We start from the raw sequence: 25343 nt of genomic DNA on the forward strand, positions 1-25343 counted from the left end.
ATGTCGCCGGGTCCGGGAATCGAACTCGGGACAGCCACCATTCGAGGACTGTAGCCTCTGTATATGGTCGCGCGCTTTCGCCCCTACACCACCAGCGCCGCCCTCAATGTTATTTTTTTCCACATTCTGTTTAAAATGCTATTTGTAATTTTCAAGTTAAACTTTGTGTTTAGAAATTTAAATAAGTTGATGTATTGTTAGGTCAAATGGAAATAAAATACATTGGTGACAAAAACAATTTTGTAATGTATTAGAACAGCTTAAAACTTTAAGAAACTATCTGAACAAAATTTATTTATTTATTATGTAGCACCTTATTTTGGGCCATTCTTTGTGCCCTCTTCTCTGCTTCTCTCTGTGCCCTCATGTCCTCCCTGATCAAATCCATCATCTATGTCCCTCTTTCTTTTCTGACCCTTTCCTGCTGGCTCACTGTCTTCCTTCTCCATCTGGTTGCCCACCGCTCCGCTTGGCCCTGGAGGGTCCTCAGGGATGGAGGCAATTAGGAGTGGAGGTGTTGTGGAAGACCTCTGACCCAACACCTCATCCATAAGGACAAACCAGGTCCAAGTAGCAGCAGTGGACTTTTCACTGACTCCCTCTCCTGACCCTGGATACTTACAATCCTAAAGTTAGAAGGAAGAAAAAAAGAGTTGACTAAACAGAGAAACCAATAAGACTTTGAGAAATATTTTTTATTTGTGTGTGACATGAGAACTTCTGAACAAACTTTATATTTCTTTTTCATATTGTCCCACTTTTTTTTGGCCTGCAAGGGGGTGACCTTCCCCTGTTGGACCATCTTCTCCAGAATTGTCCTAAACAAGCAAAAGGAAAGAGAGAAAACCAAAAGAAGTATGTTAATCACTGGATGGATATTTCTGAAAGTTAGAAAGATAGGAGTTTTTGAAACTGGACAAAAACTGACTGCAAAGAATGTTGTTATTGTACCTCCAAGCCACGGTGGCTGAGTTTTTAGCTCCAGTAAAAAGGTGGTGGTTCTCACCCCTGAACTTAATAAACTGGCCCATCTGCTCCTTTGTCCCTAAACAATAAAAACAACAACAAAAAAACATCTTGCTTAATATCAGTGTAAAAAAAGCCTTTTTTAATTTTACATTTGTCTTAATTTGCAGAACATATTAAAATATTTCTAAAACAAGCTCTTTCAAACTTTTCACTTCTTTACTGAGATTTGCTTGCATTTGAAAGTGTATTTCTCTTCAGCTGTACCTGGAATCACGAATTATAATGCTAGCTGAATTATAAAGACACTTTTAAAAACACTTATAGCACATTTCTTCATCAAAATTGAATATTTAAAAGCTTATTTATTCTCAATCACACTCTCCAGCGATACGGTTAGATTACATAAAATTGTCCATTTATTCAGGTTAACTTTAATATCACCTGTAATGTGAAATCGACTTACATGAACAAATGACACAATACATTAAAATAATACTAACATAAACTGTTAGAAATCACTTGTGTTTAACGTTCACTGTGATGACTGGCAGCAGGAGCTCAGTGCCGATAGTCCGGTCAGATCTCTACCGGGTCTAGCTCGCCTCACCGCCGGTAGGTCTGGCGAGGCGAGCCGGCAGTTACTAAGGTGGGAGCGGAAAACTCCGAACACGTTGGAGCACGTTTGAAATTAAGCGATGTCTTGATAAATCAAGCAGATTTTTCACGCCTACACAGTTATATTCCCGCACTAAAAATATTGTAAAAGTTCATTTGTGTCACAGAAAGTGTCATTTTTCACAGTTTACTCTCAGCTTTTGCCAGTGTGTTCCGCCATGGCTGCCCCTGTTTGACCAAACCGCTTTGACCCGCAATGAATCATGGGAAAAGATGGACCCCAAGTACGCACTTGGAAGGATCCAGCCCCTGAATTGGGACACACCCTCGGCCTGCACATGGATCCTCCTTCTTCCTGTATATTGACCAATAGGAGAGGAGCTGGAGAGAAGAAGGCAGCCCTCCTCATTTGCATAATGAAGCAGAAATGCATACGGTAAAGGAAAAAGAGAGACGAGGAAATGTCAAAAGAACAAAGGCATGTGTAAGGAAAAGGAAAAAGAAAACATATATATTTCTGCTTTTATTATTAATTATGTCAGGATCGGTCCTCCACCCAGAAGTCATGCAGCCTCCATCTTTTAAGTTTCGCAGCTAAAACTCATGTTGGCCGAACAGTGGCGCCAAAGAGCAATAACTCGATCCTACTCAAACACGCTGCTCAGACTGTTCTGTAAGAACATGTCAGTGGATGAGAAAATCTGTTGACGTGAAGCATAGACCCTAATTTGATCATTATTATAGTGTTAATATTTAGCATTTTTTAATGTAGCTGATCTAGGTGATGGTTTAATTTATTTGTGGAATTTTATTAAATCATATGATGGCTTCATGATTAAATTCAATCCCAATTTACGACATCAGCAGGCAAAGAAAACAAAAACCGGGCTCACAGTGCAGTTTATTTACATCTTCCCTGGTTATATTAAAACAGTTCTTCCTGTAATCCCCGATTAAATGGTTCATTTATTATGTTGCATTTTACGCAAAGATGCAGCAGCAATTATTCAGCTTTTTTTTTTTTTTAAGTTATTTTAAGTGCCCATATGGTGATCCATACTTTGCATGATGCATCTTTGTAATCCCTTAAAAGCATTGTAACGCAGCTTTCAAAAAAGCTCCACAAGTGGTGGATCTGACAGGGACAAGCAGCATAACTGCGCTTCACATCCTCCTCATCCCAGATCGGAGGACCAAAAAGGGGGATTCAATAAATTATGCTAATCAGTCATGGCAGATTGGAGGCGGGTTGTTGCCTTAATGAGAGTGGGAGCTGTCTCCACAACATGCGCACTGCCTCCCATTTCCCCCTCAGTTTGTGTCTCCTTCTACGTCGCCGTGCGTAATAGTAGCTTCTTTTTGCAGCAGGCTACTGTGCAAAAGTTTGCAGGAGCTCCACTCATCTATCCACGGCTGTCACCAGAAAGTACGTGAACGCATCGTTGCAGACTCCCTCTCTCACTTTCAGACGCACTAACACACTCGGGAGCAGCAGCAGCAGCAGCGTGCCATCCCTTTCGTGACTCCGCACCAGATGCGGTTTACTCCCGGCTGCGCGCAATTGATTGCGGGGGATCGAGGAAGCAATAGGAGCGTTTAGTGCGTGGACATAAATTTAAAGAGAGGAAAGAAAATGGAGAAGGAAGTGAAGCGACACTATCGCGCGGCAGCGCTGAACATCATCTCATCTTTATGTTCAGTGGCGTCCATCGCTTTCTGCGTCCATCTGAGCATCAGCGCGGCGGACATCAGGAGCCGAGTTGTGGGTTTGGAGAGCGGGACTGCGGAGCGCACCTTCATCCAGGCCCGCGGATACCCCATGGAGGATTTCAATTCTCTGGTGCAGCAGAGAGTGGACGAGTTGCTCTCTCAGGTAAACCACGGTTTGCACTTTTATTTAGCTGCCTAGAAATGAGCCCGTCTTACTTTTCGGTGCAAATAAATGAAAGTGACATTCTTTTGCAATTTCAGCGCTCTTATGAGAATTTCGCCAAGATCAGGAATGCAAGACAGGCCGCAGCTGACTGCAACTGCCCCCCAGGTAAGGGACACTATACTTTTCCGTATTTGTAGAGTTAGCCCTAGATATAAGCTAACTTTGCGGCTGCTTGGGGCCCCAAGAGAACTTGGTGGCACACCTATAGGTGCAACACATATATAATGTTGTTAAAAAGTTCATTAATTTCAGTAGCTTACTTCAAAAAAGGAAACTCATAGTAAGCAATTTCCACAAAAGGTCATTACTAAAGAAACTGGTTGTTAAGATTGCTGCATATTATGTGAAAGTTAAGAGGAAGGAAAAAGTGTGGCAGAAAAAGGTGCAGTCATACAAGGATAATGAAGCAAAGGCCATTTGAGAGATTTATTCACAAGGCATGGTCTGCAGCTGGAGTCAGGGCTCCACAAGCAACCACACAGGTCTATTCAGGACATGGGCTTGCACTGTCTCGTTCCTTGTGTTAAGCCTCTCCTCAGACAGAGACATAGTCAAAAAGTGACTTATCTGTTCTAGAGACAAAAAGCAATGGACTACGGCTCAGTGGTCCAAAGAGTTTAGTACAGAAGAAAGTACATTTTGCATTTCATTTGAAAATTCCTCAAGACTTTTAGGAAGATTGGAAAGGCACAGAATCCACGATGCTTGAGGTACAGTGTGAAGTTTTCACTCCCAGTGATGATTTGGGAAGCCATGTTATCTGCTGGTGTTGCTCCACTGTGTTTCATCAAGTCAGAACAGCTGTCTAACAAGAAGCTAAGTAGTACTTCATGCGTCCCTCTGCTGACAAGCTTTATGGAGATACCGATTTGATTTTTCCAGCAGGACATGGCATCTGTACACACTGGAAAAAGTACTAATACCTGTCCCAACAATGCAGATTAACACCTCAGCTGAGCAACAGGCTGACTGCCTCCATTCCACGCCACATTGATGCTGTAATTTATGCAAAAGGAGTCCTGACCAAGTATAGAGTACACACACTTTCCTGTACATGAACATACTTTTCAACAGGTTGATCTTACTTTCATAAAACCCCTTTTTATTAGTCCCATGTAATATTTTCTGAAAAATCAAACTTTGGGTTTTTATTTTAGCTTTAAGTCATAACAAAGTTAACAGAAAAGAAAGTTGAACTGTATCCATCTGTGTAATTAATCTATATTATATATGAGTTTCATTTTTTATTTTTTATGAAACACTAAAATAAATTACCTTTTTAATCATATTTCCATTTGAGATGCCCCATCATTAGGAGAAACCTGCATAGTTTGGAAGCTATGTTAGCAGTCATACCTTAACGATAATTAACTGAGTACTTTATCCCAGCTGCTTTTCCTTTTAATAAATGATGTGAAGCAACTGCTCACCTGTGTTGATGCAAATACCAAAACAGATCCAGCATTGAACGTACAAGAATGAGCTCAGGGGCATTGTAGTGGCTGGTGGGCCTAACTGAAGGTGGGCCCCTAATATTGTAATCCTGCCACAGGCTTGGGCCGGCTCTGCCGATCCGAGTGAGGCTGGAGTGATTGGATGTGGAGGAATGAATAAGAATCTGACCACACAGGACAGTTTGGGGAGGTTTGATTGTGCTGAGTGGGCACTCCACAGAGGCAAACTGCCGGTGCCGAGATGTTGCTCTTAGTGGCTGTTTAACTTGATGATGCTGCCTGTTCTTGTTCACTTGACATAAAAGGAAATTAATACAGCTTGAAATTCACAATATCCACCAGTAGATGGAAACGTTTATTCCTGCAGTGCTGGTCAGCTTTCTAACAATTTTAGGGGTCAAGGTTTTGCAAGGGTTTTGCAGTGTTCCTCACCTTTTAGATGAACACGGTTTTTACTAAATCCTTTTGTGCAATCACTGCTTCGGCCTTTAAAGCAGTGAAATATCTAACAGAAAGAACCCTCTAAATGTAGTCTGAAAACATAAATGGTATTTTAGCTAAATTGAAGTGATAGCTAAAACGTTTTGCACTTCAATAAGATTACTTTTTCTACATTTGAGGACTATTTTCTTGACTATACAGGAAACCAAATTTTGTTTTGAATTAGATGTGATGTGAAAGAAATGAAATCAGTTCTGTTTCAAACTAACTAATGGTGGAAAATGCAGGCTTGCAAAGCATAAAAAAAGCATTTTGGATGTTCTATAGTTTCGAGGGATTATGTAGGAAAAGTATAGTTTAAATATTCGGTTTTCAACTAGTGTTTGCAAGTATGATGAAACTCTTGTCTTCAGAAAATCCTCAGTTCCATTAGATGTGGATGAAAAAGGTCCAGGAAGTCAGAAAAAAGTGTCCATCAAGCCTTTGTAAAGCTGTGTCACTCCACAGCACTGTGCTGATGTGCTTTCCAGGAACTTTATGCTCTTTCCTGGCAGTCTGCTAAACTACTTATTGGACTTCATGCTGCAGGTAGTTTTCAAAGTTTCACAACTTTGAAACATTTTTTAGCGTCTTGTATTAGTCTCTGCATCATAGCCTCAATGTTGTTATACTGAAAGCATTCACACTGCTTGCTGCGGCTTTCACAATTTGTCATAGTACAAGCACAAACTTTTTTTTTATGAGACATTCCAACATAGAGTAGTGCATATTTATGAGGTCGAAGAAAAGGGATTGAATAGGGAGTTTCCTTTTTTTCTTTTACAAATAATTATCTGAAAAGTCTTTTATGCCTTACTAGTTAGTCCCCTTTAGTTTGGTACTGCTGAGTAAACTCAGTAAAAATACAGCTGTTCAGTGAAGGCTTTAGAGGTTTGTGAGAGAACATTAGTGAGCAAACAGCACTATTAAAGCCTTTGAAGTAGCTGTAGAGCTCCACAGCTGAGGTGGGAGAATCTGTTGACAGGAGAACTATTAGCCGAACACTCGACTTAATGTGTCCTTTATGGAAGCTTGGTAGCAAGAAAGCCACAAAGGGAAGGGGAGTCCTATTTTCAGTTTGCCACAAGCCGTGTAGGTGGCACAGCAAGCGAAGGTGCTCTGGTTAGATGAGACCAGAACTGATCTTTTTGACTTATTTAAATGTACAGAACTATGATAACATGGTTTGCATTAATACATACATGTGTTAGAATGGCTCAGTCAAAGTCCGGACCAAAATCTCAAGAAAATCAGTGAAAAGACTTAAAAAGGGATCTTCATAGATGCTCTCATTCAATATAACTGAGCTCGAGCTGTTTTTCAAAGTAGAGTGGCCAAAAACTGTTTGTAACATTCCAGGTTTAAGATCAAGGGGCATGAAAATGTTTGCTAGGCACTGTACGTCTGTGCAGTTAATAAACTATAATGTTGGTTGGATTTTTTTCTAAAGCTCAGCAGCTGTTATCGGTGCTGCAGGACTTTGTCTGCCACTGAGAAGTTGAGAGACTTGCCTGTCCTCTATTTTTGGAATAAATGCAAACATTTATCCTATCAGAGATATAATTATTGTCTTCAATCTTGGCTAAATAAGAAAAACAAAGCTAGACAAGGCGATAATCTTGAATGAATGAGTTCTCCTGCTTTACCCAGTGTTTTTATCGACTGTGAATGAGTCATCTGCTGAGTGGGCATGCCTGAATTAATGAGCCAAAAGTACTGGAAGGATTAACATTAAGGAGACCCATCACAATCACGCCACTCTCTGCACTTCATTGTACATCTGTTCTTTATTTTCGTCCGTGCACATCTCTGTAAAGAGCAGAAATGAAACCATGAAAACAAATCAGATTTAAATGAAGTGTGACAATGCTAAAACAGAGGCAGTCAACAGCTGATGACATGTCACAGATTACCTTTGGGTGCACATCCAGTGCAGGAACCATTACCAGGAAGCAGGGTAGTTTTCTAGAGCTATTCTTTAGAAATGTACCCTAAAATAAGCCCTGCGAGAGAGATATTGCACATATTAGCCTGAATTATTAAGGTATAGATTTATAGAAGCTAACCCATTATGACTTCCCAGTTTAAGCTCCTTTATGGTCCTTAGTTTATATTCATCTTAACTGTTCAAGGGTTTAGATATAATCAGAAATTAGCCCTATCAGAGATCCTGTCCATTTGTCCTCTGCCATAAATGGGACTGAATGCAGAGGTCTGGATTCTTGAAATGCATTCATTGCAGTTGCATCTTTGGTGTTTGGGGTGACTTTACATAGGTCATAGAAGATAGTCACAGTGATAGAATGATGGGTTATAGTTTTATTGCTGAAAATCACACGTTTTTGTACCTTTGCAGAGGAGGCCTTTTTTGCCCAGCAGCTATATAGGAAGTCTGTGTATTTTGTTTAAAATCTATGACAAAGAGATCTTTACATAAAGTTTGGCAGTTTTTAGTAATGTCTCAGAACGTATCAGTTACTGTGCACACAATTAACAGTTGAGCAGAGATTAAGAGTTCAGGGTAATTAAGGACTATAGGTTAAAGGTTCACGGTAGCATTTTTGGAAACACGCCTGTAGCTTTTTTTCATTCGAGCTATCGTCAAGCATCCAATCCATGTTTTTAGTTAACTTTTAGACCCTGCTGCTGTAATTGTTTTGCGCATGTAACTTGAAACATACCGTTTGGAAGCTAAGGTTTTTCTTCTTTTCATTTATTCAAGCAAATAACTTTAAAGTCTGTGACGTCTGAATAGGTTCTCTCAATATCTATCTTTTCCTCTGGTTAAAAGACAGCCTATGGCTCAGATGTGTCTCTTTTTTCTCCTCTGTGTGGGGACAATAATGTGCTTTTCACAGTCCTCACTTTATTACTGTCACAGAAGATGGAGTGGTTGCATAGGCAGTGCAATGGTCCATAGCTTGGGGCTATTTTGTGCTTCTGAATAATAGGACATTTTAGTAGTTTTTTATCTCAGGAAATCACTCCTGAACCTGAACGTATTTCGTATATGTTGACATGCTTCTATGTGTAAAAATGTGACTTTTATCTCGCTGGTGTCATGTATCTGTAACTGTGTCAAGTACTGGTTAGTTATCAGCTTCAAAGTGACTAAAAGCATTTTTACATTTTGGTTTGCAGAATGTGAATGCTGCATGCTGCTTTTACCACTACCTGTACATGCCATTATGTGTTTTTGGGTCCTGTCCTTCTCTTTCATGTTTTATGGCTACATGGAAGATTACAGCTCCCAAATGCTGCACAAAAGGGAATTATTTTCATCCTCAGAGAATACTGTTCATGTGGTTTTACTTAAAGTTAAGTCTACATCATGCTGCAGCATAATTCCTACCTAGTGAGGATTTTAGAACCGAGTAAATTAAATACTTAGCAGCTCTCTCCCTTTTGCCGCTTTTTTGACATACTGTGGCAGATTGGACAGTTTAAAGTTATTTTCACACCCTTGTGACAAAAATAAATCACATTTAAATGTGTATAGTGGGCCCAATTGTGCTCCTGCTGGGGTGTGCCTAATTGGGCTAGGACTCAGAAATGGCTTCTTGTACAGCCATCGAATACAACTCATATTGGTAAAATCCGTTGGTCTGCCTTTGTAGGTATTGGTTGGGCCTTAGTTGGATACTAAGTAAATCAGTTAAACACTTTCACACTCACACTCATTCTATTAATTTAATTAAATTTATTAATTTAATATTATTTAATTTAATTTCCCTTTGGGATTAATAAAGTATTTTTGAATAGAATTTTTGAATTGAATTCTGTATTTGTGTCAGATGCACCGCGGTGTCATCTCAGGGGTCTTCAGTTTTCAACAAAATTTGAATGACATCAAATATCCTCTGATAGTGTTTCTTCAAAGCAAGAATCCTTCTTGTTTTTTATGCTACGTCTTGGGTGTTTTTGTTTTTGAATGGAAGTTTTACCGACACTGTCCACGTGCAGCATAGTCACCACAATCTGGGCTGCAAGTGGTTGTCCCCAGAAAGAAAATGACATCACAGAGATGCTCAAATGGACCTGAAAGCACTAATTCTGCCTCATACTCAAACAGTGATTTGGGCATTTTTGATTTGAATGTTGTATGAATGTTATTAGTGTTTGGAAGGTTTTTTGGAAGTTTATGTAAGATTATCTAGTGTTTGTGAAAATGCTTCAGTCCTTAAGAGTAAACCGTTGCCTTCCACAATTATTTGCACCAGTGGTGAAACTGAATGCAAATGCCTTGAAATAAATAGTTGTTATGAAGACTTGGTGACACCCAAGGTGCTGGTCTTTGCTGCAGCTCTCTAACAGTGACGATGTTTTGCATTTTTTATGTCGAACTTCTTAATCTGTGTGGTGGCATCACAAACTTGGGTCCTTGACTTTTTACATATTTGTGGAGGGTGGTATAGTTCTAAAAGGATTTCTTGACATTACCCGGGTGTTTTCCTTTTCATTTTATATTTACCGTCCTTTTTCTGGGGTCTTCTTTCAATGCAGGACTTGTTGTCTAATGGGACCATCATAAAATGTGCAGTCAGCAAGCATAGGTCGTTATGTGCCTAAATCCCACCCCACTTCCTATCCACCCCCTTTCCCACCAATATTCCCTGCAGCATTTCTAGAAGTTAATGCTTCAAAGGGTTGGCAGCTAAACATCGGTCAAAATACACTTGAGAGTAAAGCAACGTACAGCTTGCAGTTTGCAGGAATGTTTTGTCCTTTCTACACACTTGCAGAACTGGCTGTCAAGTGCCACAGAAGGGGCAGCGGGGGTTTGGATCAGCTGGAAGTTGTGACCTCACTGTTCAAAATAAAATGGTAAGCAGATGCAGTGATGTTTTGGCTATCTTTTCATCTCTAAACTAAATTTGACATCTCTAAGAGTGAAACTGCACACACAAAAAGATACGCCAGGTTTACGTGCCTTTAGGGTTGAGAACGTTTTATTTAGCTTCTTGTAGACAAACTTGTTTATACTTTCCGCCTCACAAAATGTGCAATCCAAGTGGGTTTATACAGTTACAGTTTAGCCAACCCCCCTGTGATATCTCCACCTTAGTAGGCAACCTGTAATTAATCACTGACAGCTTCTGAATTAAGCCCTCTGTGTGGTTTAAAACCAGGAGGTGCCCTTAATAGTCGTGTAATTACCAAGTGCTAGGTAAAGCTGAGCAGACTTCCAGGTAGCTGCCGAGGCCAGCTGCTTCTGGTTAGGTGAGCAAAGTTTGGCATAGTCTGTGACCGAGAACGGAGATGATGGTGAAGGAGCGTGGGAGGCTTCACCTGCGTCAAGCGCTGAGAAGCCAATTATGAGTTTGTCTCGTGCTCAAAGGCTTCTGACTTTATTTCTTTATAAATCTGCAGCTCATTGCACTTCACATTAAGAGTCTTGCAAAAGTTTTCATAGCCTTCAACCACAAACTTCAGTGTGCCTTAATGTGATTTTATGCGATAGACCAACACGAAGTGACCATAATTGTGAAGTGGAAGGAAAATTATGTTGCACAAAATCTTAATAAAATAGTTTGTGGCTGTAGCATGACAAAATGAGGAAAACATTAAGGTAAAAACTTGTGCAAGCCATCGTACGTCTTTAAGAGTGCAAACATGTCGCAATCAGCTCAGATTTTACATCAGTCTAAATAAATGAGAAGTGTTACATTTGCCCTGATTTCAGTGCTGATTATTAGGAGAAGACAATCAGAATGTTGTAAAAAGCCCAGATGGCCTCTTTGTACTCTTGGCACAGGAGTTTTTATGAGATACGGTAAAGAATGCCAGCTGTAAAGGATGAATATGAGCATAAAGCCTGACAGAGTGGCACACGTCTCTCTTTTCTACTCCACATTAACCTGAGGGGGACACTGTGAATGGAGAGCAGATTACATGATTTTCATATGATGGAGGTCAGCACGGCTCTTTGCTGCAGATTTCAGCACCACGGGCTGTGAGGACGAGGGCCAGAAACAGAGCTGAGGAGAATCAGAATGCCCCAGCCTAATGGTTTGTCCCGTGTGTCCTTGAACGTTTCCTGGCGGTGATCCGCAGTGATAATTTTTTTGTGCGGAATAAAGCAGGAAGCTCGGAGATCCTGTTTTGGCTGCTCAGATGCTTACTTCTTGGAGGTAAATGGAAAGGTTTCCATCATTGTGAGTTAGCGGCACACCCAAAATATGAATAAGATCTTTTTTTTCTTTCGCATATGCTTCCTTCAAAGCTGTGCTTCTGCTTCATCTTATCTTGATATTGCCATATTTTACTTGGAAGAAACATCACATTCACAGCCAAGCATGGTACTCCTACTGATCCCTTGAGGATTCATTCAACATGACTCCACCTTTCTGTACCTTTTAAACTCCAGAGTAGAATCACTGCTGTAGGTCCACTACATCCAGCAGGCTTCCATCAAAGCATGGTGACTCATTGCACTAAAAGATGACTTACAAACTCTTTCATAGAGCTGGGTGCTTGGAATTGAAAGTTTCAGTCACAGGAGTCTTCTTTGTGACGGCTTAGCTTCCCTTCCCACTTACTCATCCCTGCCCCACAACTATTCCAAGAGAACTAAATGGACTTTTATGTGTGACACTCTCCCTTAACAGCGTGTCGTCTGTTTAATATAAGGATTATTTCTCTCTCTATATGACATTTCAGTGCTTTTAAAGTAACTTTACCCTGTTTAGGAAACTTACAGCATGCCCCAGGATGGATAATGCATCCACCCCTTTCAGTTGATTCATCTTTTTTTTTTTTCAATGTTAGAATCAATTTTCATACTCTGTCAGCTTAAACTTTTTTTATTATATTATTTATAATTATTATTACTAGTATTATTATTAGCCATAGCCACTAATCCCTTTACTACTGAAAAGTGAAGTAATGGGCAGAGATGCCAATCATTTTGCCCCCATTGTACTTTTGGCCGTTTCATACCTGATGAAGCCGTCTGCCGTCGCACCGTCAGTTTGTACCCACCAGGAGGATAAAGCCGTTACTGGGCTAGCAGCAGGTTGATAGTATTTAAAAACCAAATCAAAATGTTTAATACCTGGCTTTTGTCAAAATGGGAGCTTTACCAAGCTTTTCCTCTTTATGATATTAGCTTTCCTAGCCACCACCAATAGCCACAGTATGCAGGGTTTATCGATGTCCTTAGTCTTTTTTCTATTCGTCTGCCTCGTAAAGAAAATCCCTATAAATAACACTTTTGCCTTTTTGACACATGATGGTCACAAATGCTCTTTTTCAGGTCTGGGGTTTGGACACCTTTCCCCCAAATAAAATGACGCTGTTACAGACAGTTGCAGAAATATATGATGCAATGCAAAGTATAACCACTGGCCTCATACAAACTCACAGTGCGACCCTGATCAAACTCTGAGGTCTTGTGATGCAACCTAAAAGGCATTGGCTGTGTCTTGTTTTTGTCTGTTTTGACAAATAAATTGCTGCTTGACTTGTGATGCCACCGCTTCTGGTCTCTGGAGCCTGCTCTACTCGTACCAGCTGATTTGAAATTGAATCAGTTAAATACCCATAGCTCATCCACATGCGTACCACATTGAATCCAAATCAGACTATTAGTTCTTGGTGCTTCACTTGTTGCCTGTCTAGGAGTGTAGTTTCACATTCAGAACATAGCACATTATTCTTTAACTTTCCAAAAATGTAGGATGAGTAAAAATCACCAGAAGAAACAGCTGAGTAGAGTGGGAATTTTAACCAAGAGAAGTGAGTGTACACCCATTGTAGCATTGGCAGTAATCCTTGGAGAACATTTATTTACAGCTGATGCAAATATTTATGAGAGCTTTTCAGTTTTTTAACCGAGTCATCCGAGCATAAACAGGCAGCTTGTCCCTCAGGCCATTGGAAGACAGCAGAGATTCAAGCTGTTTCTCACAGTGGAAAAAATGATGGAGAAAAGCAGAATTTACCCAGCAGCTTGCCAGATGATGTATGCTCCCAGAGTCCCTCGGACTGCTACCAAGAGTTTTGTACTCAAAGAAAATCATACTGTCCAAACTGAGCTCCTATTGGTGTTTGGTGTCCAATGGACCGTGCACTGGATCTCCAGAGTGTTCGTCGGTGAAAGGAACTCTGCTTGAGATCTTGTTGGCATGTTCGCCGTCCCCCTCCTCGCCACCGCTCGCTGGGGGGAACTTGCACTTTGCCAGCCGGCTCTTCCTTCTCAAAGCTGTGCTAACTGTGACATGAAATGTGAGTCCGGCTGTAGATCTGAAAGGGCAATAAACACACAGTGCAAATATTTGAACCCATGTGCACCAGCAGACATAGTGATGCACACCTGTGGACTAAGTTGGATGCATGGATATACCCTCTAACATGTATAGACAGCGGTGCCACAGAAGCATGCAGCAGGTTGAGTTGTTTTTTAATGAAGAGGAAAGGTTTTCAAGTCATTGTAGTTTGTTTTTTCTGAAATATTACAGGCAGAAGGAAAAACATAGTTTGGAGCAGTTGGTCCCCTGCTTTATTCATCTGTGATGTATAATCTTTGCTGCAATATTTATAAATGTTTTTAATTTGCATGCAATCAATTTAAAATGTGCAACAGACAGATTTTCTTCAAACACTCCAGTTCCTTGAATGACAATTTGTCTAATCTAAAATACATGGAAAAGTTTATTAAACCTCCTTCGGTGAAAGATAATTTATATTGAGCAAGTAAGTCTGGGTATAACTCAGTTAGTTTTGCTTTGATGGACTGTTCTTGTAGTCGATGTGAGTTGTTTAAGATGCAGTTAAAGTAAACTCTGGAAAATCCAACAGAAAGACAGAAAAACAAACATTTTAATCTGATTGGCTAAATTTACAATCGAGTCAGCATGAAAGACAGAAGGTAAAACTGTGACTTCTGACATGTAGTAAATGAATTGTCATGCTGCGTATATAGACTTTAAAACAGTTTTGATATGTAATACGCTGTAGGTAACTTATTTCTCATTTTAGATAGAGAAACAGATGGCTACTTTGGCCCAGTAGTTGGAAAGATTGTAAACCTTTCCACATCTTTCTAATTTGTTTTGGTGATAAATGCATTTAGTGTATGGTTATATAAGAAAGGCAGCAGAAACACAGGTATTAGCAATGACCAGTGGAGTACACAAAAGCTTTCATGAGTTAGAACCTAATCTCTCCTTTTTTTGTCAGAACCGGAACTGAAACCAGCTCAATAGAGTGATATTAAATGCTGCTCTATTTAAGAATGAATGGGTGCTATAAAGTGATTTTTTTTTTTTTAAGTACAAACCAATGCAGTTTAATGGAGAAAAAAGCAGCCAATACTCTCTGTCTCTGGAACAGGATCTAGGTGTCTGCACAGACAGTGATAAATGTTAGCTAATTATTTAAATACTATGCATTAAGACGCTTAATATATTTAGTGTCTCTAGTTTTGTAATGAGGCAGGAAAGGTTTTAGAAGGTATAGTGGTCAACAAATTGTCGTTGTGAAATATAACAAGAATTATTCAAAAAAACATAATCAACAGGGAAAAAAAACCCATTTTAACAAGAATGGTGATTTATCATATTGATAAAATGTAACTCATGATGTTTGCGCACCTCAAAAATACTTTAAAACTGTTTGTTTCCATTGCTGGTTTTGTGCGTCAAAAATTCTCAATAGATTTAAAAATATGACTGAATTAAATCATTATCTTCTGTTAAACAGTACAATTTCACCATTTATTGTAACTGGTGTGTAAAGTTACCCTATTTGATAATGGTTAAGTATTAGATTTAGAGCAATATTTGTGTTTTTGAGACTCCGGCTGTTTGTAGCGATGATTTTATAGCCAAAAAGACAGTGATGAATTTTGAATACTTTTATCATTGCATTTCATTATCACGATAAATACCACAAAATATCGTGATGAAAGTTTAAGTCCCGTATCACCCATTCCTAGTAGTCTTAAAGATTATATAAAAATTACAACTAGTAGCAATAGGAATAAACATAAATAATAAAACAGATTAAAAAGAGTGAATTCTCAGATATGTTATTTTGATAGCCCAATTCTAGTCGTAAAGTGTTAGCACCCAATTAATGAACAGTACCATAAAGTTTGAGGTAGAGAGAAACTTTACTAGCATCATAGGAAGCAGTGCTGTTCACAAAAATCTGTCATTTGGCTTCCTGCTGTTTTCTGCCTTCATGTGGTTCAGTTTGCTAATGGCTCAGCCCCACTCAGTTGAAGTGTTATTAGCTTATGAATTAGAGCACTTCATGTATATTTTATGCAGCTGATGTGTAAACATTAAAAACTACGTCTGTACATGGGTCCTTCACATTAGCCACGAACACCTTCCAGACTCAAATATCTAGAGTTCTCTGTCCTTCATGTCCATTTTTAAAATATCTGAATGTATAGCAGATATTTCTACAGTGGGGACGCTTTAAATATGGAACTAGGAAAACCCAACAGACAGAGGGGAAGAAAGCAAAGACATTCAGGAGTAATGGATGAAATGACAAATAAAGAAGGACACCAGTCAAGAGAAGATGATAAAAGGAGGGAAGGATACAAGAATAAAAGAAAGGACACAAGGAAATGAACGCATAGGGACACAAGGAATAAATAAATGGATTACAGAACAAAGGAAGGACATAAGGAAAGTAGAATAGGTGAAAGACATGAAGGAAGAAGGAATGCCGAAAGGAAGGAAAGGAGCTGAGCTATAATTCACACTCTTCCAGACTGCATATGAACACAGTTCTATAGGTTCTAATCAAACATAATCACTTCCAAAAATAACATGGCTGAACATTATATTCTTATATTATATACTAACCTCTCTTATCTTTACCAATCAACATGGTGCCCTGCAAGGCTTTGTTGGAATCCAGGTTAATGAGCCACTTCCCACGAGCCCTGCTGCTATCCCAAGCCGTTTCCTGTCTCATGAGGTCCTGGTTCTGCGGCTGTTACTGCGATCCAAACTCGACTTCTCGGTCGGAGTCCTTATGCATGTTGACTGAAACGGAAGTGTCATTTGAAACAAATTTACCTCCTGCTGCTGCATATCTGGGGTGATTTAGGTGAAACGTGCACTATGAAAGAAATTTGAGCATACATACGATAAATAGAGCTGAAGTTTTCAATGTTACCACTTCTGAGAACCTGCTCCCTGCTAAAGAGGAACATCTCATTAAATCACTTGCCTAATTAGTACTATTTCTGCTCACTAATTTTAATAGCCTGCTATCAATCTGTATTGTCTTGCAAGTACTCCTCCCTTGTGTTTGCAATGTTTTCTCAAAGTTCAATTTAACGACTTAAAATGATTATTATAATTTAAAGGCAGAGCAGCACGAGACAGCCAAAGCAAGGATAATTAATAGACGAGCTTAAATGAAAACCCCAACTGAGTTATAACTCAGCTAAGTGAAACGTGTGGTCAAGGTTACAGCGACAGTACTAGTGTTTTTCTCTGGGATGATATACTGTGCATCAGCCTGACTGATTTGATGTGCCTCTAATCTTTCTCAGAGCAACACGCTGGAAGGTTTGAAGAGAACCGGTCCAAACTAATTACCTTACCCGCACTCTCCTACCTTAGTTGTGTTGCCACTGTTAGGCATTAGTGGTCTGATAGCCAGTTGATAGATTAGAGAGAAGAAACAGGACCAGGCGCACCTGATTGAATGTGACCTGGCTTCCCAGTAAGTTTGAGTTTGCCTAAGCGTGCGTTTTACGCAGAGTCGGACGGCGACGGGATTAGTTTATCTTCTCCATTCTGGTGCGAAGTGCATGTGTAAAATCTATTTCAAGAAACAGAGAGCGTTTCATAAACATGCTGACACCCAAATTGACTATTGTATTTCATTTTCAGCATGCGTTTGCTGTCAGCTCCAGCAGGCCTCCTTTTCCTTTCATGTAGCCTAATAAATGACAGGGAAAGTCTTACACTTGTGTGGCTTCTAAGTCAGACCCCCTTGGGCACCATGACTAGATTATGAACTTGTTATTCTTAAAAGCGGGTTTTCATTACGATTCATCACCATTGGCAAGCCCTCCTCTGAGCTGGTAGTTACTTATTTTTAAGGTGGAGGTCAGTTACGGGAGCAGGCAAAGTATCTGCCTTTTTGCAAATGTCATGGCCCAATAACATGAGGGTGTAGGTTTCGTCTGAGACGTAATGCAGTGGAATTCAAGATTTAAACTAAAGAAACATTGAGTCTCCAAGGAGTTCAGGCAGGCTTGCCTGTGAATGTCATAGCCATAAATCTACATTTTGCCAGCCACAGATTCAGTTGCAGTTTGAGAAAATGTTGCTGAGTTGAAAGACGTTGGTAGAAGTTTAAGTCAACTTGGCCAGCCTCTGCTGATGTGGGTTACTACAATTACACTTCAGATGGATTTTTTTTTTATCAAAGAGAACTTACAAAAAGATAAGCATTAACTTATCTAGAGCCCAAAGGTTCTGGTGCGCCTTAAACTATTTCACATATTGCTACAATGCAACCACAAACCTCAGTGTATTTTATGGGGCTTTTATGGGATAGGCCAACACAAAGAAGTGCATAATTACAAATTGGAATGAAAATAATAAATAGTTTTAAGTTTTTTGTTACAAAAAAGTGAAAAGTGTCGCATGCATTTTTTGAAGCCTTCTTTTCTCATATTCCCCAAAATAAAATAGAGTGTAGCTGGCTGCCTTCAGACCACACCTAACCAGTAGGTAGAAGCCCCCGTGTTTAATTTAATCTTGGTATAAATCTAATTGTTCTGTGTAGGTCTAAGAGGTTTGTTAGAGTACAGTAGTGAACAAACAGCATAAGTAAACCAAAGAAACATAACAGACAGGTCAGGCAGAAACTTGAGGAAATGTTTAAAGTGCAGTTAAAATATAAAACAACATCCCAAACTCACAGAGCTCTGTTCGATCCATCATCTACAAAGGCAAAGACCATGTGACAACGGTAAACCTACCAAGATATGACCGTCCACCAAAACTGACAGTGTTAATTAGGAAAGCCAGCCAAGAGGCCTATGGTAACTCTGTAGGTGCTGCAGAGATCCACAGCTCAAGTGGTAGAGTCTTTTCAGAGGATAGTTATTAGTCATGCACTCCATGAATCTGCTCTCCTTGGGAAAGTGGCAAGAAGAAAGTTGTAGTTGAAAGAAAGCCACATGTTTAAAGTTTAACACAAGAAATCTAGGGGACTATAGTCAGATCAGACCAAAATGTACCCCTTTGGCCTACATGAAAGGACTATGTCAGCAGGAAAACTAACACTGTACATCACCCTGTAAACACCATCCCCACTGTGAAACATGGTGATGGCAGCATCATGCTGTGGAGATACTTTTCTCCAGGCAGACGATTACCTTATTGCATACAAGAATCAATGGGTCCACACAAATCCAAATTAGAATCTGCGGCAAAACTTTAAAATCTTCACAGATCCCCTTCATCCAGATTGAGCTTGAGCTGTTTTGCAAAGGAGGTTTGGCAAAAATACAATTCTGTTGATATGCAACGCTGGCATTGACATACCTCAAAGGACTTGCTGATGTAATCGCAGCAAGCAGTAGTTCTGCAAAGTAGTGACTCATGGAAGCCAAATACAAATGCACAAAACTCTTTTCAGATTTTATATTCTCTTCTCAGTTTTGCACTACTTTGTGCTAGACCATCATATAAAATCCCCCAAAAATATATAGAATTGTGTGGTTGTGATGTGACAAAATGTGACAAGCCAAAATCAGTATGACTGCTTTTGCAAAGCACTCTCTAGAAATAAGCTAGTGCAGGATGAAGTTTTTTTTTAAGAGGTGTTGGCTGGGTGAATATGCATTTTTGACGGTCAACTTTTCAGTAAGCAGATTTATTTGCTGCAGTGGGCATAATGTTGTGGAAGCTGGCCTTGCTGAATAAATAAGTCCTGATGAACTCTGAACAACTTGAGCCACTGGGTTTTTATAAACGATGAATAAAGTTATCATTTGTGGTTGTACGCTAGCTGTAAGAACAGCCACACCGAGGGAAGTGCATTGGGTTACAGGTCAAGATGTTTCGCGAGCTCAAGGGATTAACACTGAGAGCCTGCAGAAGAAAAATGCACTAATGTCGTATCGTTCTCTCAGTTTAGTGACAGTCTACCCCAGGTAAACTGCTTCCCTCTGGCCTGTTCTCAGATTATCATTGCTAGCCAAAATCAACAAGAGAGGCAGAGGCCAAACAGCTTCTCTCATTTGCACCAAAGTCGCTAACGTCTCACAAAACCCTGCAGACAGGCAGCTCGTTTTTACAAATAAAAACGTGTGTTCAAAGAAACGTCACTTTGACAAATATGAGCTAAGATGTATTAATTTCTTTCTGGGTGATCCACTGGCAACAGTCCAACGTAATATTTTAGATCCTTGTATCAGCAAAGAGTTACTTTAAAATATTAACTTTAGTTTCCATAGCATAAAGAATGTGTTTAGACATTTTTTTTTGCGTATTTTGACATCCACAGCAGATTAATATTAACATTACTCTTAGGTTAGCTTCTGAATTTATAACTTATAACAGCTGACTTAAAAGGTGCTAAACCAGAAAAAAAAATCCCCTGTCTGAAATCGAACTTTTAAACTCGACATGATTTTGCAGTTTCCCACACAAATAAGCCATATGCCTTCTGAAGAAATGTTTAATGCTCAGATGAGGAAAAGAGTGAATTTGGCCACAATGACAAAAATTAGAGGTCTCATGGTAAAGCTGTTAAACCTTAGGACACTGTGCCAGCTGTCAAGCATGGTGGTGGTGGTGGCATGCACATACGGGCGTATTTCACAAAATAGATAATACAATAAAGGAAAACTACCTACAAATCCTTCAAATTTAACTCAGATCAGCAGGTGGGTGGTGGAAAAGGAGACACATTATGATGTTCCAACAGGATAAATGATCCCAAACACACATTAGAGGTGGTTTTAAATGGTTAAAGGAGGCTAACATTCAGCTTTTGTAGTGGCATTTTTCAAAGGCCAGACCTCAACTAGACTTAACTTGGGCTGCGCACTTTTTGGAAAACGTGACAATTGTTGTTGAATAGTACAAGGACAACATTGATTGCAAATTAGCTTACATTTTCCTTAGTACTCTCTATCCTTTCCATCGTCACCACTCCCTGGGCTTTATTATCTTCATCGCTACTATCTACATATATGGACAAAATTGTTGGTACCCCTCGGTTAATGAAAGAAAAACCCACAATGGTCACAGAAATAACTTGAATCTGACAAAGGTAATAATGAATAAAAATTCTATGAAAATGAACAAATGAAAGTCAGACATTGCTTTTCAAACATACTTCAACATAATTATTTAAAAAAATAAACTCACGAAACAGGCTTTTACAAAAATGACGGTACCCCTGAAAATAACTTGACCAAAGGGACATGTTAAATCAAGGTGTGTCCATTAATTAGCATCACAAGTGTCTACATTCTTGTAAACAGTCAGTGGGCCTATATATAGGGCTACAGGTCGTCACTGTGCTGTTTGGTGACATGGTGTGTACCACACTCAACATGGACCAGAGGAAGCGAAAGAAAGAGTTGTCTCAGATTAGAAAGAAAATGATAGACAAGCATGTTAAAGGTAATGGTTATAAGACCATCTCCAAGCAGCTTCATGTTCCTGTGACCACAGTTGCACATTTATTCACAAATTTAAGATCCATGGGACTGTAGCCAACCTCCCTGGACGTGGCCGCAGGTGGAAAACTGATGACAAAACAAAGAGACGGATAATACGAACGGTGACAAAAGAGCCCAGAAAAACGTCTTAAGAGATTAAAGGTGAACTTCAAGCTCAAGGAACATCAGTGTCAGATTGCACCATCCGACGTTGTTTGAGGTAAAGTGGACTTAATGGGAGACGACCAAGGAGAACACCATTGTAGAAAACAAATAATAAAAAAGCCAGACTGGAATTTGCCAAACTACATGTTGACAAGTCACAAAGCTGGGAGAATGTCCTATGGACAGATGAGACAAAAATTGAACATTTTGGCAAAGCGCATCAGCTCTATGTTCGCAGAAAAATGAAGCATATGAAGAAGAGAACACTGTCCCTTATGGGAAACATGGAGGAGTCTGTTATGTTCTGGGGCTACTTTGCTGCATCTGGCACAGGGTGTCTTGAATCTGTGCAGGGTATAATGAAATCTCAAGACTATCAAGGGATTCTAGAGAGAAATGTGCTACCCAGTGTCAGAAAGCTTGGTCTCAGTTGCAGGTCATGGGTCTTGCAACAGGATAATGACCCAAAACACACAGCTAAAAACACCCAAGAATGGCTAAGAGGAAAACATTGGACTATTCTGAAGTGGCCGTCTATGAGACCTGACCTAAATCCTATTGAGCATCTTTGGAAGGAGCTGAAACATGCTGACTGGAAAAGGCACGCTCCAAACCTGAGACAACTGGAGCAGTTTGCCCATGAGGAGTGGGTCAAAATACCTGCTGAGAGGTGCAGAAGTCTCATTGAGAGTTATTGGAATCGTTTGATTGCAGTGATTGCCTCAAAAGGTTGTGCAAAAAAATATTAAGGGTACCACCATTTTTGTCCAGGCCTGTTTCATGAGTTTATTTTTTTAAATAATTCTGTTGAAGCATGTTTGAAAAGCAATGCCTGACTTTCATTTGTTAATTTTCATAGAATGTTTATTCATTGTTACCTTTGTCAGATGCAAGTTATTTCTGTGACCATTTTGGGTTTTTCTTTCATTAACCGAGGGGTACCAACAATTTTGTCCACATGTGTACATCCTATATGGGCATAAAAGACAGTGAAAATCCATCCAAGAGGCCAAATATATTAATTGTAAGTATACTTCCAATGCATGACACCCAAAAAATAAAAGCCCACTAAATATTGTATCAAATCAGGCCTCTTGCGATTGTGATATTGCAGACCTTGATAGTGCGATTATGATTGTGTTTTGATATATCATGCAGTTATAGGAAACCAACCAATTTAAATGAGCTGTACCTGTCAAGAAGAATGCTCAAATATTTATTCTTGATAAAGCCAAAAGTTTGTTGATGGTGACAGAAAGCGAGTTGTCCTACTACTTGCTGAAGGTTCTTTATCCAAGTATCACTGGGGATTTATATTTGAGCCTGTATGTTTAATTTTGGTCCTGTGTGGGTTAGAGAAAACCCACAATAAATGAAAACCCAGTTGTTTGTTGTGCAATCAATCTATCCCTATTCATATAAAAACAGAATTAATATGAAATTTATGCCCACAATGAGTATATGTAAACCTCTTACTGGAGATGCATATTTAACAAATGTAAAGCTCATAAAATAGGTTTTACAAAGTCACCAAATCATCAATGAGGCACTTCCTCCTCGTGATGTCAAAAAAGGGTTACATGAAGCCTCTTTCCAATCCATGAATGTTTAATTTCTAATTACAAAAGAATTGCCCATGAGTACATGAACCAGCCGAGTCTGGTGTGCGCGAGGCTGGTGTGCGTTGGTGGCAAAGAACAACATAGACTTGCATTACATTTGTTCAACATTAATTTTTGCAACTGTCAACAATTACAATAAAGAGTTGTTCTAATTAATTCACCAGCAAAGCTGAGCCGTTCCCCCCCCCCAAAAAACTGTTGACTCTGGATAGACATTTGTTCCCTGAGGAGCATCCTTTCCTTTCTCCCCCTGTCTCTCACCAGTTTTTAATGATGGAAGCAAGCAATTTGGCGGTTTTTAGGATTTCACTGGATTTATTAACTGGATGAGAAACAAAAAACACACAAACAGCAGACTGGTGGACACAACGCATGCAGTACTTTGACTCAGAGCAGCCTGTGTGTGCACTGCTGATACAGTTCCCTCATGAGAAGCTTCACGTCACTGAATCTGTCCTCAAACAAGCTATAGAATAAGGGTTTATTTAGTTTTTTACCCTCAAAGTTTGAGAGGAAATTACTGAGAACTCTTAGGGCTGTTGTTTGCTCCTCCTAAAAAAGGGGTCTGTGATATTTCCGAATGATAAATTGTTCAAATGTCTTCAGAGACCGTATTAAATTGTTCATAAAAATAGCAACCCCTCCGAGTGGCGACTTGGCCTTCTCTGTATGGCATGCTTTCATTTAGATGATTATTACGCTTTGACAAAATGTCGCAGTCCTAAAAATGCTTTATACTGTTTCAGTTCAGATATTTCCTCTAGAGATTTTACAGCTCTCACCATTTTTGTTATGAACCCATTTATCAAAAACCTAAAACGTCGCAAATATGAGTCAGGTCAGGTTTCGGCCACTATGGATGTCTCCAAATATTAGATATGTCACTTAGGTTTTGTACCTGTTTGACTGGTCTGTGTGTAAGAAAATGCATGCTTACCAAGTCAACCTCATGTTAGACAGACGTTTGGCGTACCTTTAGGATTACACTAAAAATAGAGACCCTGTCAGACACTCCGAAAATGTCAAGCTGGAGATAAAACAGGGAGGAATGTGAACTGCTGTGTGTATATTTGCATCTCTGGCTTTACTGTGGCCCCATAAGCGCATTTCTAACTGGTCCTGGTGTAAATAAAGTCTTCTGCCACAGCAGGTGTGGGGAGCAGGACCAGGAGCAGGCGTGGTCTGAGTTTCTGCAATCCCGTGGGCTGCAGTGAAACCGTCCTGGAGAAGTCAATATTTGCCGTCTGTTTCAAAGGAGGTTCTGTTTTTGTATCAAAAACCAGGCTGCACAGAGCCAAACTTGTCCACAGTCAAGCAACAGTTGCAGTGGTGTTAATGCTTTCTATTGTCCATGAAATTAATTTTTATTTCCCATGGACAGTAGTTTTTCTTTATATATTAGCATGCATCATATTATACAGTTAACTATGGGGAGGTTGAAGGTACTGGTCAAGTTTTTCTATTTCTTTGTAATTACTTTATCTGACCTCCAAGAAGGCACAGTATGTTGACATCTGAGAGAAAATACCACATATTATGATATTTTACAAAATCTGAACAAAATTCAAAACATGATCTAATCACTTTTTTTAAACAGAGAGGCAAAAGTTATTCTGGTAAAATTCTACAATATATTGGTATGATAGATGAATGGATGGATGCAATATTCAGATAACCCTAAACACATTTGTTTCAGTAATAAAACAAATTTTTTTTTTTTACAGAGTCTCCATTTTAATTCTAATTCCCAGAACTTTATGGACATTTTAATTTGAAAAATCTCACCAGACTGGGCCTTTGTCTCAGTCCATCCCTTCCTGTCTGTTGAAAGCATGTGGAAAAACACATGTCTTCGCTTTGATTTGCAGTGTGTACAGAGGGGTTTCCGTTGGAGACTCTCATGTGGTCCTGGGTTCTCTGCTCCTGTGTGCACACTGAAGCTATCCCCCCATGAGGCTTCATGACAAGACATTGCCTTGAGTTTATCAAAGGGTTTTATTTCAAGGTTGCACACCCAAATGTTCCAGTGAGCGGAAAGTCTGGTAATATAGTAAAAGAGGTACAAATTGTCTTGTAATGTGCTTCTAGCAAAGAGCCACCGTTAGGGAAGCATTACACACAAATGTGAGAAAGAAAAATTGTTGGAAAGCAAAATGGCACGTAGATAGAGTAGCGAGAGTAAACAGACTCTAAAAGCTAATTATACAATTGTGTGCAAGATTAGATGAGTCATGAAGAGGAAAGTAATTTTTAACACATGTTGAGATGTTGTTTACCTCATTTTACAGTGACTTGCAGAAGTATTTCTATCCCTTTGTCACTTTACTGCTAACAAAAATCAAGTATTTTGATCAAGATTTTATGTAATTGACCAACACAAAGTGGTGCATAATTGTGAAATGGAAAAGAAAATCATGTTTTCCAACCCTTTTTTTTTTAAC

At 39.5% G+C, this 25343-nt stretch overlaps 1 protein-coding gene and 1 long non-coding RNA gene across 14 annotated transcripts in view; one reads left to right on the plus strand and one right to left on the minus strand.

Moving 5' to 3' along the window:
• Positions 1 to 2896: 2896 nt before the first annotated feature.
• LOC124880679 (collagen alpha-1(XXV) chain) overlaps positions 2897 to 25343 on the plus strand; it is a 255026-nt gene continuing 232579 nt past the window's right edge. For all 13 annotated transcript variants that reach the window (XM_047385935.1, XM_047385946.1, XM_047385936.1 and 10 more), the window contains exons 1-2: positions 2897 to 3457; positions 3556 to 3625. In XM_047385935.1, the coding sequence (XP_047241891.1) occupies positions 3218 to 3457; positions 3556 to 3625 (310 nt within the window). In that variant the 5' untranslated portion in view covers positions 2897 to 3217. The remainder of the gene's footprint in view (positions 3458 to 3555; positions 3626 to 25343) is intronic.
• LOC124880680 lies at positions 13115 to 24806 on the minus strand. Its single transcript, XR_007041428.1, has 3 exons — positions 24688 to 24806; positions 16278 to 16460; positions 13115 to 13698 (listed from the first exon to the last, which is right to left on the minus strand). It is a non-coding gene; the product is annotated as an uncharacterized LOC124880680 (long non-coding RNA).

Source organism: Girardinichthys multiradiatus, chromosome 14 (genome assembly GCF_021462225.1).
Source record: "Girardinichthys multiradiatus isolate DD_20200921_A chromosome 14, DD_fGirMul_XY1, whole genome shotgun sequence".
In the NCBI taxonomy this organism is placed as follows: domain Eukaryota; kingdom Metazoa; phylum Chordata; class Actinopteri; order Cyprinodontiformes; family Goodeidae; genus Girardinichthys; species Girardinichthys multiradiatus.